At 44.9% G+C, this 20193-nt stretch overlaps 1 protein-coding gene across 5 annotated transcripts in view; it reads right to left on the reverse strand.

Moving 5' to 3' along the window:
• pmfbp1 (polyamine modulated factor 1 binding protein 1) overlaps positions 1 to 20193 on the reverse strand; it is a 267939-nt gene that overhangs the window by 179253 nt on the left and 68493 nt on the right. For all 5 annotated transcript variants that reach the window (XM_031830907.1, XM_031830908.1, XM_031830909.1 and 2 more), the window contains exons 6-7: positions 11559 to 11705; positions 11182 to 11286 (exon numbers count right to left, since the gene is read on the reverse strand). In XM_031830907.1, the coding sequence (XP_031686767.1) occupies positions 11182 to 11286; positions 11559 to 11705 (252 nt within the window). The remainder of the gene's footprint in view (positions 1 to 11181; positions 11287 to 11558; positions 11706 to 20193) is intronic.

Below are 20193 nucleotides of genomic sequence, written 5' to 3' on the forward strand. Positions count from 1 at the left end.
GAGGGCAGACAACATCGAAGCATACTCACAAAGCTAAATCAATGACACGACAGCGATTCACAACTCTTCTCTTAATAATACAGAAAACTACTATAAATAAAACAATATGCCCTTAAAACGAAAACAAACAAAATGAGCTACTAACATCTCTCTCTCTCTCAACGTGATTTGCTTTGCTGTAGTTACACTGATAAGAGGCTCTGTCTTATAGTGAAGACGAGACTCACAGACACAGGTGGTGCTGCAGGAGATGGAGGATGGGTAGATGTGGTGATAAAATGGCTGGGCTAACAGATGGATAAGGACTGAGGCCCTACATTTGCAAATAAAATATCCGTCCTTCATTTGCCATCACTAAAAACACAGCATCTAACTATCTTATGTCTCTTTTGTCCTGTGTTCCATTCCGTTACAGTGCATTCGGAAAGTGTTCAGACCCCTTGACTTTTTCCACATTATTACGTTACAGCCTTATTCTAAAATGTATTAAATTGTTTTCCCCCTCATCAATCTACACACAATACCCCATAATAACAAAGCAAAGAGAGGTTTTTAGAATGAAATGTATAAAAAAAAACTTAAATATTAAATTTACTTAAGTATTCAGACCCTTTACTTTGGCAGCGATTACAGCCTGAAGTCTTCTTGGGTGACGCGACAAGCTGTATTTGGGGAGTTTCTCCCATTCTCTGCAGATCCTCTCAAGCTCTGTCAGGTTGGATGGGGAGCGTCACTGCATTTTCAGATCTCTCCAGAGAAGTTCGATCAGGTTCAAGTCTGGGCTCTGGCTGGGCCTCTCAAGGACATTCAGAGACTTGTCCTGAAGCCACTCCTGCATTGCCTTGGCTGTGTGCTTAGGGTCCTTATCCTGTTGGAAGGTGAACCTTCACCCCAGTCTCAGGTCCTGAGTGCTCTGGAGCAGGTTTTTATCAAGGATCTCTCTGTAATTTTCTCTGTTAATCTTTCCCTTGATCCTGACTAGTCTCCCTGCCGCGGAAAAACATCCCCACAGCTTGATTCTGCCAGCACCGTGCTTCACCGTAGGGATGGTGCCAGGTTTCCTCCAGATGTGCCACTTGGCATTCGGGTTAAAGAGTTCAATCTTAGGTTCATCAGACCAGAGAATCTTGTTTCTCATGGGCTGAGAGTCCTTTAGGTGCCTCTTGGTAAACTCCAAGCAAGCTGCCATGTGCCTTTTACTGAGGAGTGGCTTCCGTCTGACCACTCTACCATAAAGGCCTGATTGGTGGAGTGTGGCAGAGATGATTGTCCTTCTGGAAGTTTCTCCCATCTCGACAGAGGAACTGGAGCTCTGTCAGAGTGACCATCGGGTTCTTGGTCACCTCCCTGACCAAGGCCCTTCTTCCCTGATTGCTCAGTTTGGCTGGGCAGACAGCTCTAGGAAGAATCTTGGTGGTTACAAACTTCTTCCATTTAAGAATGATGGAGACCACTGGGTTCTTGGGGACCTTCAATGCTGCAACAACAACAAAAAAGTTCCCTTTTCCCAGATCTGTGCTTCGACACAATCCTATCTCGGAGCTCTACGGACAATTCCTTGCTTGGTTTTTGTTCTGAAATGCACTGTCAACTGTAGACAGGTGTGTCTTTCTAAATCATGTCCAATCAATTGAATTTCCCTCAGGTGAACTCCAATCAAGTTGTAGAAAAATCTCAAGGATGATCAATGGAAAGAGGATGCACCTGAGCTCAATTTCGATTCTTATAGCAAACGGTCTGAATCCTTATGTAAATAAGCAAACATTTCTACAAACCTGTTTTCGACTTGTCATTATGGGATATTGTGTGTAAATTGACGACAAACGTTTTTTTAAACCATTTAAGAATAAGGCCGTAACGTATCAAAATGTGGAAAAGGGGAAGGGGTCTGAATACTTTCCGAATGCACTGTATATGGCTCTTTATATATTACACAGAGAACCAGACAGGATGGTTGCTGTCAGATCAGCTACAGAAGTCAGTGTTTCCATAGAAATGTGCAGAAGGCCACAGGGCCTCTGGGGCAGCAGACAGTGGAGCCCTGAGGATGAGCTGCTACTATCCCCGCTTCCTGCTTTCTCCCCAGCAAGAGACATGGAGGGGTGGGAGGATAAACGCTTGAATCATGCTGAGCCTTGTGGGGGTCCTGCAGGGCCAAAGAGCCAGCCTCAGGAACGTGGGGGAACAACAGAGGAGGAAAGAGGAGAGAGAAAACGCCTCTCAGAAAAGAGCCAGTCAATCTCCAACACATATACACATAACTAACCCTAGCGTCTGCCTTTGAGCTGGATTATGGGGTTTAGGCCCTACAGTAGAGCGTCAGAAGTAGAGGTCCACAGCAGCCCAACTCTCAGTATCAACTTAACACTGACACACCATGGCACGGCTTCAGAGATTACAATGGAGCAGAAGGAAGACGTTCCCTCGCTGACACAAAGTGCAGCGTTGCAGGCTTAATACTCCCTTTCTCTCCCACCTCCCTCTTTCTTTCTGTCAAGAGGATGGGGCGAACGAGGGGTGAATGGCTACCTATGCTTAGTGGGGCAGGTGAACATCTGAAATGACAGGGACAAGGGCTTCTTGAGTGCTCTGTAGAATGCTGGCAGCTCACTGAGAGACCATTAGGGAGATGTGTTCTGATCAAATGCATCATCATGCAGCCTGATGTGACCCAGACAGGAGGGCCATCAGATGGTCATTACGCTCCTATCAACCTCCATTCAAACTGCCATCCAACTACCTTTCCCCTGGAGATGTGAGCTGTGCAGCCTGAAACTAACATCCCTCCTAGAAGTTATCTAAACATGGAAAGTTCTACATGCGTGTGGCATCATAAGCCTATACTGTATCTCCCATTGTATTACTTTGTATTCCTTCTACTGTGTCTGTCTGTTCCGCATCGGCCCTCTGAGCAACAAGATGTGAGAGTTAATACTAAAGGACCTACAGTAAGCTTTGTTTTCAGGAGAAGAAGAGGAGATAAAATAATGTAACCAAGTTTGCCAATGACAGGATCTCAGAGACCTGGCAGTGTGGTGCCAGGACAACAACATCTCCCTCAACATGGGCAAGACAAAGCTTTTCGTGGACTACAGGAAACGGAGGGCAGAACACGCCCCCTAATTCACATCGACGGGGCTGTAGTGGAGCGGGTCTAGAGCTTCAAGTTCCTCGGTATCCTCTTCAATAAGGACCTATAATGGTCCAAACACACCAACACAGTCGTGAAGAGGGCACGACAACGCCTCTTCTCCCGCAGGAGGCTGAAAATATTTGGCATGGGCCCATAGTCTCAAAAGGTTCTACAGCTGAACTGTTGAGAGCATCTTGACTGGCTGCATCACAGCTTTGTATGGCAACTGCTTGGCATCAGACCACAAGGTGCTACAAAGGGTAGTGCGGACGACCCAGTACATCACTGGAGCCAAACTCCCTGCCATCCAGGACCTCTATACCAGGCGGTGTCAGAGGAAGGCCTAAAAATTCTCAAATACTCCAGACACCCAAGTCATAGACTGTTCTCTCTGCTACCGCACAGCAAACAGTACTGGGACTCTAAGTCTGGGACCAAAAGGCTCCAGAACTGCTTCTAACCCCAAGCCATAGGACTGCTAAATAGTTCACCAAATAGATACCAGGACCATCTGCATTGACCCTTTTTGCACTAACTCTTTTTGACTTCAGGCACACACACAGTGGACTCTACCCACACACTCACTTACACTGACACTCAAAACACATACATACACACACACTCACTCACACATAACAAGTACACACAGGCTCACTGTCAGCACACACACACATCTACTTTATGCATGACACAATACATTTTTCCAACAATTGTTTACAGACAGATTATTTAATTTATAATTCACTGTATCACAATTCCATTGGGTCAGAAGTTTACATACACTAAGTTGACTGTGCCTTTAAACAGCTTGGAAAATTCCAGAAAATTATGTAATGGCTTTAGAAGCTTCTGATAGGCTAATTGACATAATCTGAGTCAATTGGAGGTGTACATGTGGATATATTTCAAGGCCTACCTTCAAACTCAGTGCCTCTTCACATCATGGGAAAATCAAGCCAAGACCTCAGAAAAAAAATTGTAGACCTCCACAAGTCTGGTTCCTCCTTGGGAGTAATTTCTAAACGCCTGAAGGTATCACGTTCACTTGTACAAACAATAGTATGCAAGTATAACACCAAGGGACCACGCAGCCATCATACCGCTCAGGAAGGAGACGCGTTCTGTCTCCTAGAGATGAACGCACTTTGGTGCGAAAATCAATCCCAGAACAACAGCAAAGGACCTTGTGAAGATGCTGGAGGAAACAGGTACAAAAGTATCTATATCCACAGTAAAACGATTCCTATATCGACATAACCTGAAAGGCCGCTCAGCAAGGAAGAAGTCACCGCTCCAAAACCGCCATAAAAAAAACCAGACTACGGATTGCAACTAACTGCACATGAGGACAAAGATCGTACTTTTTGGAGAAATGTCCTCTGGTCTGATGACACAAAAATAGAACTGTTTGGCCATCATGACCATCATTATGTTTGGAGGAAAAAGGGGGAAGCTTGCAAGCCGAAGAACACCATCCAAACCGTGAAGCACAGGGGTGGCAGCATCATGTTGTGGGGGTGCTTTGCTGCAGGAGGGACTGGTGCACTTCACAGAATAGATGGCATCATGAGGAGGGAAAATTATGTGGATATATTGAAGCAACATCTCAAGACATTAGTCAGGACGTTAAAGCTTGGTCGCAAATGGGTCTTCCAAATGGACATTGACCGCAAGCATACTTCTAAGTTATGGCAAAGTGGCTTAAGGACAACAAAGTCAAGGTATTGGAGTGGCCATCACAAAGCCCTGATCTCAATCCTACAGAAGATTTGTGGGCAGAACTGAAAAAGCGTGTGTGAGCAAGGAGGCCTACAAACCTGACTCAGTTACACCAGCTCTGTCAGGAGGAATGGGTCAAAATTCACCCAACTTATTGAGGGAAGCTTGTGGAAGGCAACCTGAAACGTTTGACCCAAGTTAAACAATTTAAAGGCAATCCTACCAAATACTAATTGAGTGTATGTAAACTTCTGACCCACTGGGAATGTGATAAAATAAATAAAATCTGAAATAAATCATTCTCTACTATTATTCTGACATTTCACATTCTGCTCCTAACTGACCTAAGACAGGGAATTTTTACTAGGATTAAATTTCAGGAATTGTGAAAAAACGGAGTTTAAATGTATTTGGCTAAGGTGTATGTAAACTTCCGACTTCAACTGTACATATCTACCTCAATTTCCTCATACCCCTGCACATGAACTCAGTACTGGTACCCTGTGTATATAGCCACGCTATCATTGCTCAATGTGTATTTATTCCTTGTGTTAAATTTTTTTATATAATTATAATAATTCTTCTATGTATTCTGCATGGTTGGGAAGGACCCAACCCAATAATTTGTTGTTTACGAAGCATGTGACAATTAAAATTAGATTTGACGTCAGCCACAATATGCAGCTGAATGTTCACTTACGTATCCCGCACTCCAGAGGACCCCGAGACTGTGGCATGCAATTAACCCTGTGTATATAGTACAGTATATGAACTCTAACATGGAGGAGTCACTATCAAATGCGACATGAGTTGTGAAGTATGGGGGATCGTCAAACGGCAAGGAGAGATCAGTGAGTGCCAGAGAATACCGCTTCAGTTTGCATTTCATTCTGCTGCTGTACAGGCACAACGTCAATTGGACACCTTTCAATTTCCAGTTACTGGGAAGTGAGTATGTTTGTAAATATGCGTGCATGCATGTGTGTGTGTGGCGTACATAAGAGGCTTGTGGAACCAAGGAGAAGATATATTATATATAAATATTACCCAAGCATGTTCCCCTCCCTCCAAGCTAACCTTGGGTGTATGTGACCTTGTTAGCTGGGTCACTGCAGGGACAAAGCAGCAAAAAAACGGCCTCAGTATGTCTCTCCCTCCCTATGGAACTCACACACGTCCACACACACGTTCCAGCGTCTGCTCGCTTCTCCCTGCCACTGTTTGCAGAGTTTGAAATTGCTTTAATAATTGACACCGTTAATAACCAGGCTGGTCTCTGCGGCACAGAGGGGCCCTGTTCAAACACAGGTGTGTGTGTGTCCTGCTCGGCCCAGGCGTGGTGCAGAGGGGGGCAGTGTTTGGAGAGAAGAGCTAGTGTGTGAGTGTGTGCGTGTGTATGTGATTTTAGTCTGAGCCATCAGAAACTGTGCAGAATTGACTGATCTGCTAGTTGAGGGTGGTAATAGGATGGGCTCCTGTGTAAACACATAGGAAACTACAGAGACCTCGTCTGAGCTACCACTGACACAGAGCTGAAGGTCATAGAGACAGGGTGAGAGATGCTCCTCCAGACTACAGAACAGGACTTTATCTGGGTTAACCTGAGCCTCCACCATCCCAGGACATTACCTGGCATTACCTTAGTCCAACCCAGATGTTATGTCATTCCCACCCTGGATAATGAGGGAGTCTGTACAACAGGGTGGCCACTGGACGTCAGCAAGACAAAGAAGGCAACCGTAATGGAATTGTAATTCTATGTAGGCAGCAGTGACTGAATGGTCACATTCATATACTGCAATCAACAGGGAAAACAACTTATTCAATACTGTTCTGTAATCAACAACAGCCTGTTTTCCCTCCCATGAAAATGGACATCGTCCTATTCAGACAGACAGGGTCTTGATGAGCTTCTCATCACCACCTCATCACCACCCATCATCCATTAGATCTCCCCCCCCTCTTTCTCTCTCTGCTGGCCGTCAGTACACAGGCTCTACTCTGGGAAACTATTCTGAGGAGAGGAAGAGGAGGGCAAATCTTTTCAGAGTGACATTGGAGAAAGTCTTTTGAGTGAAGAGAGGCAATATTAACAACAATAGAGAAATGAATAAGACGGCCAGGCGGCCCGAAGGTTGGGCTGTGGGGGGAGTGATGGGGAGTACGGTGTTGGGGGGGGGGTTGTAGTATTGTGGATGGGGGTACTGCTGGTAAAGGAGGGTGAGGGAGGAGGAGGGAGGGGTGATAAGTGCACGATTTCCTCGGCGGCTGTGTGGTGCTGCAGCCGCGCCGCTGTCACACGTCAGAGGGAGCAAATCAAAGGCAGCTCTTTTGATGAATATAAAACAGATTCCTGCTGAGAAGCACTCTGCCTCTCCCTCTCTCTAATCACAGAGCCGCAGCACAGAGCAATCCCCCCAGCCCTGCACAAAATGAAAGAAGAGTGGAAACAAGGAGAAGGGGACGGAGAGCACACACAATCACAACAAAGCCTGCTTTAGAATGGCAATAAACATTGGTCCTCTGGAGAGGTCTGCACAGGTCTGCACAGTGTGGTGTCGGGAGGAGATGGAACAGCATAAAGCTTTCTATTCCCTCTCAAACAACACAATGTACATGTCTCATCTGAAAACAATGGCCAACTCAGCAGCTGGTATGTATACCACACCTGCATCAGTGCCTGTGGCTTCAGAACTGATAAAGGCTTTAGTTTTGTTCAAATGATGTCTACATTTTCAAATAATAGTCAAATCAACACATTTTAGTCAAATGTATGACACAAAGAAGCTAATGTATTGAGTGAGCAATGAGAATCCTCGCCTTTTTCAGAGAATGCTCTCCACAAAACATGAGACCAAATTGTCATTAGCTCAATCTCTTTCATAGACGAGGCACAACAGCTCTTAACAGGCATAGCGTGTGTGTGTGTGAGTGTGTGTGTCTGGGTAAGTGTGCGTACGCCTGTCCCTTTTCAACGCCCATAAAGGTGTTCTAGGAGTGGGGTCCCATAGCATCCCCTACTACATAGGATTTATTGTCGAGCGAGACCACTTCACTCTCCTCCTTAACCTCTCCTTTCATTACTGCTCCCCATACGGGTGGCTGCGGACAGAACAGCCCTTATGCTCCAGACTGCAGGCTGAAACCAGCCACAGAGAAGCCCACCACCTAGCACTTTCCCTGGGTCCTGCTGCATCCCTCCGTCCATCCCCCCAGTGGGGCACCTAACTATCCTCCTTGTAGGAGTCAAAATTCATCAAATAAGAGACAGCGGGCGCTGCAAATATCCCATCTACTGCAACACACTCTAGAACTGGCTAGCTCATTACCACCCAGTCCTTTTGTGCAGTAGATGGGTTCAATCAGGTCAAATACTAGTGGCCAAAGAAAGGTAGGGAGGTTAAGACCTCATTTATTGGTAACTAGTTCTACCCCTCCTCTGCACCTCCTCTAAATCCAGCGTGGTCCCTGCGTGTCCAGACCCCAGCTCAACCAGCCTCCCCTGGGCAGCTCTCCTCTACTGCTCCCCAGGCAGCGCTTGTCTGTGGCACCGGAGCCTGCTCCCACCCAGGCCCTGAAAGTGACACATGCGTGGGTGTCGCCGACGTGTCACCTTCCTGCCTGCTGAAGTATGAGGCAATTTCCTGCGAGTGGCGCATGGCGAGGGAGAGCGAGGGGCTAGGCGCGACCCAGCTCCACCGTTCTCTATGATACTGTCAAGGAAGAGTAATGGCTTTCTGCAGCGGCAGCCACTACCAAACTAATGTTGTGTGACTTTGGCTCTCCTTTCCAATGCATTTCCTCCACATTGAGAGAGGGAAAGAGAGAAGGAAAAGGGATGAGAGGTGAGGAGAAGAGAGGAAAAGGCAGCAGTGATGGAGAACATAGTCAGGAATCCCATAGATTCCTTCAGTGTTAGAATATTCTGTTTCAGCACCAAAGACATCCTCTCTTACACAACGACATTCTCTCTTAGACAAAGACAATGCTGTTTCACTAAAACACCAAATACATGACAGGAACATTTCTCTCATTTGCATATGTTTTCTACGGTTCCCTCTATTCTCTACCATCTGGCTTTGAGGCCTCCTCCTCCACCCCCACGCAGCCAAACAGGATACCAGTCAGTGCTCTGTGAGCCCACCAGGGATGCCTAACTAATCAAAAAGCCCATTCAACCAATCAGGAAGGTTCTAACTAACATTTGGATGATTTGAAGGTCAAAATCCACCAGAGAGAAAAGAAATCATCTATCAATCTACCTACCATCTCTGAGGACTAATAGGCCAATCTACCTACCATCTCTGAGGACTAATAGGCCAATCTAGCTACCATCTCTGAGGACTAATAGGCCAATCTACCTACCATATCTGAGGACTAATAGGCCAATCTAGCTACCATCTCTGAGGACTAATAGGCCAATCTAGCTACCATCTCTGAGGACTAATAGGCCAATCTACCTACCATCTCTGAGGACTAATAGGCCAATCTACCTACCATCTCTGAGGACTAATAGGCCAATCTAACAACCATCTCTGAGGACTAATAGGCCAATCTACCTACCATCTCTGAGGACTAATAGGCCAATCTACCTACCATCTCTGAGGACTAATAGGCCAATCTAACAACCATCTCTGAGGACTAATAGGCCAATCTAGCTACCATCTCTGAGGACTAATAGGCCAATCTACCTACCATATCTGAGGACTAATAGGCCAATCTAGCTACCATCTCTGAGGACTAATAGGCCAATCTACCTACCATATCTGTGGACTAATAGGCCAATCTACCTACCATCTCTGAGGACTAATAGGCCAATCTACCTACCATCTCTAAGGACTAATAGGCCAATCTAACAACCATCTCTGAGGACTAATAGGCCAATCTACCTACCATCTCTGAGGACTAATGGGCCAATCTACCTACCATCTCTGAGGACTAATAGGCCAATCTACCTACCATCTCTGAGGACTAATGGGCCAATCTACCTACCATCTCTGAGGACTAATAAGCCAATCGACCTACCATCTCTGAGGACTAATAGGCCAATCTACCTACCATCTCTGAGGACTAATGGGCCAATCTACCTACCATCTCTGAGGACTAATAGGTCAATCTAACAACCATCTCTGAGAACTAATAGGCCAATCTATCTACCATCTCTGGGGACTAATAGGCCAATCTACCTACCATCTCTGAGGACTAATAGGCCAATCTACCTACCATCTCTGAGGACTAATAGGCCAATCTACCTACCATCTCTGAGGACTAATAAGCCAATCTACCTACCATCTCTGAGGACTAATAAGCCAATCTACCTACCATCTCTGAGGACTAATAGGCCAATCTACCTAACATCTCTGAGGCTATGTCCGTAATTACACAGAACTCATTGTACCTGACCTCACAAATTCAATAAGCAATGAAGAGAAGTTGTCTCATTATTTTCACACAATTTCCATATTAAACGCAAACAAAAGGAACTCTAAAAAGCCCTCTTTCCAGGGACCTGCATAGTTCCCTACTTAAACTCTCTGCCTTCTTCTGCTGCTGCACACGTAATTGCGATCCAATCCCATCCAGAAATTATAAGGTTATTTTATAGAATTACAGCCTGATTAAAATTGCACAATATTAGAGTTAATTGACTCCCATCATGGTCTCTGGGCTGCCTGCCAGATGTGTGGAGACGTGAAGAGTTAGGTGGAGAGAGGGGGACAGAGCTGCTATTCAGGCTGGCCCTGACTCCCACATTGGGGCCATCAGAACCCAGGCCACATGTGCCATCATTAGAGCCCCTCTCAACAAACACTGGTCTCAAAGATCTACAGCTCTACAGGGGAAATCCTGATCTCCAACCCATGACACCACATAGACAGACCATACAGACAGACCATACAGACAGACCGTGTGAGAGACTGAGTCACCATGTACGGACGCATTCATCTGGAAATGAGGGTTTAATGTGATTTATGTGTGAATGCGTAGGCTTGTACAGGAATGTTAATAACAACAGGATGACTGATGAAATGTAATGAGTCTTAGAATAGAGAAAATGAACACAATATAACTGGAACTTTATAGGACTAGCTTACATTTCAATCATTTTCTATCATATAGTAATGTACTTGTTTGCACAGAGAAATGACATTTGGATGAAAATTTAAGACTTGAAAAGCCCAGAGTGGATCCAAGTTCATTATATGTTCACTGATGCATTGTTAGACCTTACAGCCTATATAAAACGTAGGTCAGGTAGTAGATCATGTCCTGTGGAACGTATAACAGTACATGTACAGTATATGCATGAACACTGTGCTTTAACCCACTTTCCCTGCTGTACTCACGCCCCCACACAGGGTTGCGCTGCTGATGCCCACTCTAACAGCCACCTCCTGTCTCAGCTGGCCAATGGTCTCCTCAGAGCTCCTGACCTGCCATCAAGACAACCACACAGCACATCCTTCACTGTACCACACCAATGGGTTACAAGTACAACTGTAGATTAGACCAATGTAGGTTTCATTATGCTGATGAAGCAATTGCATCCTCTGTCAATAGTGTGTTCAAAATGTGATTAAATGAGGTTAACATGTTGATGTACTAGTTCTATTTGATCTTGACCAGAAGTGGACAAGTGTTTCCCAACAGAATTGGCCAGTCCTGAACTAGACCTGTCTGGGTGGTAATAGATCCCCAGCCCTACCTGGTCAGTGAGCTGCTTCACCCTGCTCTCCAGCTGGTGGAGCTCCTGCAGCTGTGTCAGCTTGTCCTGGTCCTTCCTGGTCATCTCCAGGTGCAGCTCTGTGATGGTGTCCTGCAGCTCCTGGACCTGGGCTTCACGCTCCTCCACCTGATACAAGACAAACACAGGCCTGATTTGATATATGTTTACCTCCTTCCTTTCCTCCTTCTTTCCTTCCATCTATCCAGATTTCCTTGAGGTAATCACCAATTTCACACAGTAGGTTAGGTGAAAGCAAGGATTCCACTATTATTTTTGCCAATCAAGTCATGTCTGAACATGTCAGAAAGATATTATTTCAAGGAAGGAAAGAAACAGGGATTCATTTTCATATTATTGGAAGTCTGCAGCACTAAACTAAAACACAAAGCCTATTGAAAGTCTCCAGAAGCAACTGAACATCAAAGTCGTCTACTACAGTAAAACACCAAATACAATACAGTTTGCACTCACATGTCGAACTATCAAGAGAGGCATCTCAAAGGAGATGTGCCAATTTCAGGTACAAGATTACATTTTTGTGGCAGAAGATACAATGTAATCAAACAATGTTACACAGATAAAATGCATGTCCTATTCCTTATTACCAGCCAGTTGACACAGCATGGTAAGTGTCAGCGAATATAATTAAGATTGAATTTTCCCTGGATGTCCATATTATATACTCCTCAGTTGCTTATCAAATGAATGGCATACCTTTTTTATTTCATGTAAATTCACCAAGATACTGGATGGAATAAATATTTTGAAAGCAATGTGCAGTTTTTTTTACAGTCCAAAAGCAAGTAGAGGACTATATCAGATAAATGCTATGTTGTAGAGTCCATTTCAAGGCTATACTAATACAGATGAGAAACATGATGTGTATTGTTTGTCCGATATTTCATCAAAGCATTTGCTCTCTACAAATGTAGTCGGAGAGGAACCGTATTAAAAATCTGTCGTAAAGAGAACAAGAGGCATCTCGCCCTCCTCTGAGGGGAATAAAAGCTACTCTGGTAGACAGAGTGGTGGGAGGATGCATGGTAAATGCATGGACAGCAATGGTGAGGGCTCTCTACAACTGTCACACCACTCTGTGTATATCCAAAGTATTCATCCTTAAAAAAAATAAAGTTTTATGGCCAACATCAAAGCAACACATATGCGTCCTGTTTTTCACACGAAAAATGCATGGTCATCTCCATGTCCTAAAAGTATGCTGGTAAGTTCTCGCATCGAATATGAAAAGCAAACACAAGAATAGGCTATCTTTTGGTGCAGGTTACTGCAAGAGAATGCACACTACGAGGCTATCATCTTTTAGTTTACTGGGTATTTGTATCACAGAAGAAATATTATGTGCCAACCACCAAATGCACACACTGTCTAAATGTGATGGAAATTCCAGGAGTTGTTTTCTTCAATATCATAATTAGGCAAGAAGTTATGCATCAGGGACATTCCAGCCTAATGCTTGGCATGATGATAAACATTCATTCCGGTATCTCATGAGATGTCCATCTCACCCGTTTTCTAAGGTTTGCTTTCTATAATGCCAGCAGTGACATATAATTCCCATTTCCAAAAAGAGGTTTTAAACAAGACTTTATTATAGACCACCACCTATCCTCCTACAGCCCATTACAATTCAGATCACTCCCCTCTAAAAGCTGAACCACCTCACATCTCCCTGGGTGGTTCTGATTTGATGCTGAGGTTTTAAAGGCACACTAATATTAATGGTACTGTCAGCAGTTTAATGAACTGGCCACACAGCTCACTGGGCTGATGCTTTGACAGATAATTCACACCGTTTTATTCCCGCCTCCTAGCAATATTACAGGGCCAGCTTTACCTCGCCTGACATCTGTGTGAGGTCTTACCTGCCAGGGCTAAACTGGGAAGGTATCTGAAGAATTCAGTTCCATGGAAATGTGGGTGTACAAACCCCTCTCTCAATCACGCATACAATGTACATTTTGTATAATAACTACATTATGTACCCTGATTGATATGAACAAGGTTACCAAAGGTTAAAGGTTATTTCTTATAAGCACAGAGTCATTAACACAATCATGTCCATACACAGATATTAGAAATCCATACAACTGGCATGGGATTGACAGAGAGAATAAAGAGGAAAACACTGAGCTAGTAGTAAGAGAGAGGAAAAGATAGAGGAGATAGGGAGGAGGAGAGGAGATAGGGAGGAGGAGAGGAGAGGAGATTGGGAGGAGGAGAGGAGAGGAGATTGGGAGGAGGAGAGGAGATGGGGAGGAGGAGATAGGGATGGGAGGAGGAGATAGGGATGAGGAGAGGAGATAGGGAGGAGGAGATGGGGAGGAGGAGATGGGGAGGAGGAGAGGAGATGGGGAGGAGGAGATAGGGAGGAGGAGAGATAGGGAGGAGAGTAGATAGAGAGAGGAGGAGATGAGATGGGGAGGAGGAGGAGATGAGATGGGGAGGACGAGAGGAGATGGGGAGGAGGAGAGGAGATAGGGAGGAGGAGAGATAGGGAGGAGGAGAGGAGATAGGGAGGAGGTGAGATAGGGAGGAGAAGGTGAGATAGGGCGGAGGAGATGGGGAGGAAAGAAGATGGGGAGGAATAGAAGAGAAAGGGAGGAGAAGAGATGGGGAGGAGGAGAAATGAAGGGGAGAAATGATGGAGATAAGGAGGAGAGGAGATGGAGAGGAGGGGAGGAGTAGAGGAGGTATGCAGGGTATCGTCTCAGCATGGCGTGTGTGTGTGCGTGCGTGTGTACATATGTGTGTTTCCAGGAAGCCTCTGCTTAACTGGTCTGACTGAACAGTGAATCAGGGGTTCTCTGTAGAGTCACACAGGTGTTTTGAACCCAGCAGTGTTGCCTCTCCCAACCCCATCTGACGCTCACTCCTCTACCTGCCCTCTGCCAGGGGTTGCCTTTCAACCCATTTATTTGTTCACATCGAACCGTTGCATCAAGGCCTTGTTGTTGCATCTACCATCTCTGGAGCTCAGTTGGTAGAGCATGATGCTTGCAACACCAAAATGGTGGGTTCGATTCCCAGGACCACCCATATTTAAAATGTCTGCGCGCATGACTATGTCAATTTGGATAAAAGCGTCTGCTAAATGGCATATATTATTACATTACCACCTGTACTAATACTAACCCTCTACACCTACACAGGATCAGCCCAGTCCAGCAGGTTCCCACTGCATCATGGGCATGTGTGAACATCTGTGTGGTTTTAAAGGGGCTGTAACACACTCCTCATTATCTTGAGTTTGACCCAATGCTACCAACACCAGGCCTGCCCAGGAGACCAGTGTGATTTGGTACTCTTCTTCCTGAATCTGAGCATTTGGGGTCTCTTTGATCTCTCACCGCTGTGACAAAGCTGCAGCACCAGGGCTCCTAAATGATCCTCTCACAGCTTAGCCAGCATGCACCAACATCAAGTAGGGCAGGGAGAATACGCAGATAACCGCAAGACATTTTTAAAAGAGACAAGCATAAAATGTCCTCAATGTAATTAACCAAAATAAGCTAGAGGCAGGCATGGGGCTCAAAAGCATAAAGAAAAAGATAAACGCCAGCGTTTCGTAGATTACTCTTAAAAATGAGTATTTCATACGATAAACACTGTACATATCATCTGGTAATTTCCATTAAAGGTTATTTGTTATCTTCAGGCGCCCAGAAAGGACTCCTATTGTCTTGATCTTTAGAGGTTTCAGATCCCTTCATTAACATGCTAATTGCGTCCTGGTCTGCAGAAAGATATTAAAGAGGTAGGCGTGTGGAGAGGCTCTTTGTCCTGTCAGGGCCTTGGGACTTCTCTCCGCTCGCTCACTGCCTGATAAAAACAGGATGATATTAGTTCTTGAGACTCTCCTTCAACGAGGTGGAGGGAGTCCATGGTGAGCTCTGCCAAATTAGAGGAGCCTTGTTGTGTGTGAGGGCGCAGCTGCTACCCTCCCTGCCTTACACAGTCCAACTGTAATGTTCGTCTGAAGAAGTAGACCAAGGTGCAGCGTGGTACGTGTTCATGATTCTTTATTTTCTCAGAACACCAAACAAAACAACAAAAGAATAACAAACGTCACGTTCTGTAGGCTTCACAGAGCTAACAAAAAACAAGATCCCACAACATAGGTGGGAAAACAGGCTAGCTAAGTATGATTCCCAATCAGAGACAACGATAGACAGCTGCCTCTGATTGAGAACCACACTCAGCCAAAACCAAAGAAATACAAAACATAGAATTAAAGAAACTAGAATGCCCACCTTAGTCACACCATGGCCTACCCAAAATAGAGAATAAAAGCCTCTCTATGGCGAGGGCGTGACACCAACACAGCCAAGGCCAGTCCCCCAACCTGCTCTGTAATGCCATTATTCAGGGCAGGTGAGCTTCATAATAAGTCTACGCACCACTACACACGTACGTACACACACGCATCTCCAACAAGCTACATCTACAGTAAGTTCTAAATAACTGCTGATTTATTTAACTACTAGTATGCAGACCAGAGTGCTTAGACCCAAACTGACTTACTCAGGGAACTGCTAGAGAAGATATTCTGATTACCAGACACATAAGAGATGTTAATGACTGCCACAATATACAGCTCCCCATATAAGTGGCTTCTACCCAATCTTTCCAGAATGCACATAGTAAGCATTTTGGGTTAATGTTAATGAGCCATATCTGTCTGTCTGTCTGTCTGCCACTACCACAGCACCATACACACATCATCACCATGACCCCCTCACCAGATAAATACCAGAGGTCACTCTTCTCATTCAGCAAGAAATCTAAATGATAATGACTCCTTATTAAAAATTATATTTGGAAGTGCACATAGGCTACATCAAAAGGTGCTGACATGGAGGGGCTGGGAGGATGGGGCTCACTGATAACCCACATCAAAGCACAGGCCGGGGGGTGGGGGGGGGCAGACAGAGACTGTGTCTGGGTACTGAGGCTGTTGCAGATGGGGTACCAAAATACATCTAGCGCAACATTTACCAATTGCAATTTGGATAATGCTTTCACATTGAGATGCTCCATGTTATTTGCAAGCATCCCCAAAAAATAGGATATGCACTCTGATGTTGGGAGGGCGGTCTAAATTAACCAGAGTAGATGAGATTCAGTAGCTTGGGGAAATTATAAATGATAGCCCATGTAAAAAAAATAAAAAACACACACAAAAATAAAATAAAAACTGGAAAAATACCAAAATAAAGGACATCATGGTATAAACCTCCAGTGGAGGACTAATGAATGTCCACCCCAAATGTGCACTTCAGCAAACAATCAGGCGTGGTGGATTAGCTGAAATTGGGCCGACAATAGGACACCTCCATTCCAGCACGGCACAGTCAACCTTTTAACGGCAGGCTGTTAGGTGATATCTGTCCGACCGTCGGCCTCTTCAGAGCTCTCCACCGTTTAAAACCATTCCCAGCAAACCCTTTTCACACAGCCATTACAGCGCTTTAGGTGGACCTGGCTGGCTGGATCACAATGCCATGAGAGAGGACTATTCAGGCAGAGAAGAGTAGAGCCCATATACTGTTTGCTTAGTGAGAGTGCCAGGTTCCCAGCCCAGTGAAGAGTGCTTTAGAGCCATACTAACTGAAGCTCAACCATTGGGCTGCTGCTGAAGAGGTTTCAGTGTGGGGTTGAAACAGAACCAGGCCTGTGTCCAGACATAGTCAAACACAGAGTGACGATGGGTTTACGAGAAGCTCTATCTCCCTCTAGGTGGACTGACCGGTCAGTGGCTCAGTTCTGACCTGCTGCTCTGCCTACAGTACCTATACTCCCTCCCCAGGGTCACCTTCTCTGTCCTGGTCAGTGGCTCAGTTCTGACCTGCTGCTCTGCCTATAGTACCTATACTCCCTCCCCAGGGTCACCTTCTCTGTCCTGGTCAGTGGCTCAGTTCTGACCTGCTGCTCTGCCTACAGTACCTATACTCCCTCCCCAGGGTCACCTTCTGTCCTGGTCAGTGCCACCTCACACGGCCCATCTCCCCTCACATAGGAAGTCAGTCAGAAATAGGTCTGACCAACCTGATCAACCGCTTCCCCTGGGCTGGCCACCCGCCTGCCTTAGCCTGACACAACACTGAAACCACCAGCCAGCCGCACATGCTCAGTCACAATGAAATCCCTGTCTGTCCGGGCGTCCTGCCTGCCTGCCTCTCAGTGACAACGACACAAGGCCAAGCCCTGGAGCTCTCTCCCTGGATCCTCACAACTACTGGAGGATGAATCACTCAGTCAATCCAACCAACCAACTATAGGGACCTCGGCCATCTGTCTCCATATAAAGTACTAGTCCTACAGATATCTGGATCATAACGCTTGACGGTGTGTCAAAATGTAATGAAAGTGAATAAAATTGCATTGATTAGGACCGAAACCAAATAAAAAAATCCAATAAGGAAATCTAATTAGTAATACCTTACCAAGATTACAGCCGAGTTACTAAAATGAATTTAAGTGAATTAAGTATTTGTGATGACAAACAGGTATTTCCCCTATTTTAGACAGTGGGCCGGGTCTTCAGTATGGAAACAGCCCAGAGCTGTTGCCTATATGTATATACAGAGAGACGTCTGACCTTCATACATCAAAAGGGGCAGAAAATCTGCTTGAGACGGCACTTCATTATACACCGCAATGCATTTTACAATTACAAAGTATTAGAATTATATTACACTTTAATAATAAGGATTCTACTGTATTACAAACTTGGCACGGCACCAAAATGTTCTGATGTATTATATAAGAAAGGGAGAAAAACAGCACACATCCTTCCGTTTTCATTTCATTAGGTATTCAATGAATTTCCAATTAGGATAGAAGGGGAGAGAAAGACAAAGCTTTCAAGTCTTTTTCATCATGCTCTAAGATATATGTTATTTTTTCAAATATTCCTCATATTCCTTCCTCTCTTCCCGTGAGTGAGTCAGAGGCATCTTTGTTAGAGAACAGGTGTTATCACGGCGGGAGGAACATGGGAGACATGCAGAGGGTTCAAACACCCACCACCATCCAGAGCATTCCATTAAGAGAAAACGAAAACCAGCAATAATGAGAGCCTCTTCCTGTCTTCTCTTCCCCTTGCCCTGTACACCTGGACGGAAAGCAAGATGGAAGGAGAGCAGGAAGGAAGAGGCCTCCTCAACCTCATTCACAACAACACACTTCACATTCCACCCTCTGCCTTTCCTTTAAATCTCTCTAAGGCCCCAACTCCCTCTCGCCCACGCCTGCCCTCCCCTAGACAAGGGAATTTCAATCCTATTTCCTATCCTAGAACAAAACAGTCCACTCCTGATTATTAATGCATTTCAAAGCAGACATCATAATTTTTTCAGGGTGTTTTCTTTAAAAAATATATACTGAAACTCTTTATGGTCGACCCGGGGGTGCGGCCTCTCCTCTTCTCTTCTGATCTTATTAGCATCGTATCTCGCTGCCTACTGGGGAAAAGGCATTGCTATGTACTCTCTGTCTGTCTCTCTGACCTCTCGCTGGATGGAATTCATTTGGCCTTTCCCTCTTTCTTTCCCTTGATTTGGCTGGAAAAGGGCAGTGAGCGGCTGCTGTCTGATACAGCTATTAAACATAAACACCATTAAATAAAAATGGCCTGTGAAAAGGGAGGTGAAGCAAGTGAGAGGAAATAGGAGGCCTAAAAGATAAATGATCAAGCAGTTATATTATGCTTGAAAAGTGATATTCCTGTTTATCTACTCTGATCTGGCCCACTCCACCAATGTTTCAAATGTTTTTGCATTTTCAACCATTATAGAGAACAGCCCTTGCCACTGTACATTGTACATATATCCTGTTGCCTAGTCACCTTACCCCTACACATATCTAAACCTACCACTCCAGGATCCCTGCACATTGTAAATATGGTATTGGCACTAACCCTGGAACTGACTCTGTATATAGCTTACTTACTTTCTCGTGATCTTCTTATTTATATTTCACATGTTTTTGTTCTACTTTACTTTTTTATTTTAAAATACTATAATAGCAGGTAGCCTAGTGGTTAAAGCGTTGGGCCAGTAACTGAAAGGTTGCTGGCTCGAATCCCTGAGCTGACAAGGTAAAAATCTGTCGTTCTGCCCCTGAACAAGGCAGTTAACCCACTATTCCCCAGTAGGCCGTCATTGTAAATAAGATTTTGTTCTTAACTGACTTGCCTAATTAAATAAAGGTTACATTTCACTGAACTAGCGCAGGTGACAAAAATGTTACATTTGTTTTAATGCCGCAGATACAGTATGTCTTATGCTCTGATATCTGATTGGTCAAATGAAAATGACTCAGCAACTTGGCCTCAAAATGTCTCAGTTATTATGAAGCACAATGATGGCCTTCAGAGTAGACTTTGACGCATCAATCTGAACGGTTATTACGGTTCCTCGTTCACAGAGAGCAATGACAGCACATTATGAAGGTAGGCTTATGTATTAATTAGTAAGAGGGCATCATGAGAGAGAATGACAATTAAAAAGAGAGAAAGAAGGAAGGACGGAGAGGGGATATATTGCAGGTCCTCTGCTGCTGTAGCCAGTGAGCTGCTGGTCTGGGAGCCTTG

Source organism: Oncorhynchus kisutch, linkage group LG8 (assembly GCF_002021735.2).
Source record: "Oncorhynchus kisutch isolate 150728-3 linkage group LG8, Okis_V2, whole genome shotgun sequence".
NCBI classification, from domain to species: domain Eukaryota; kingdom Metazoa; phylum Chordata; class Actinopteri; order Salmoniformes; family Salmonidae; genus Oncorhynchus; species Oncorhynchus kisutch.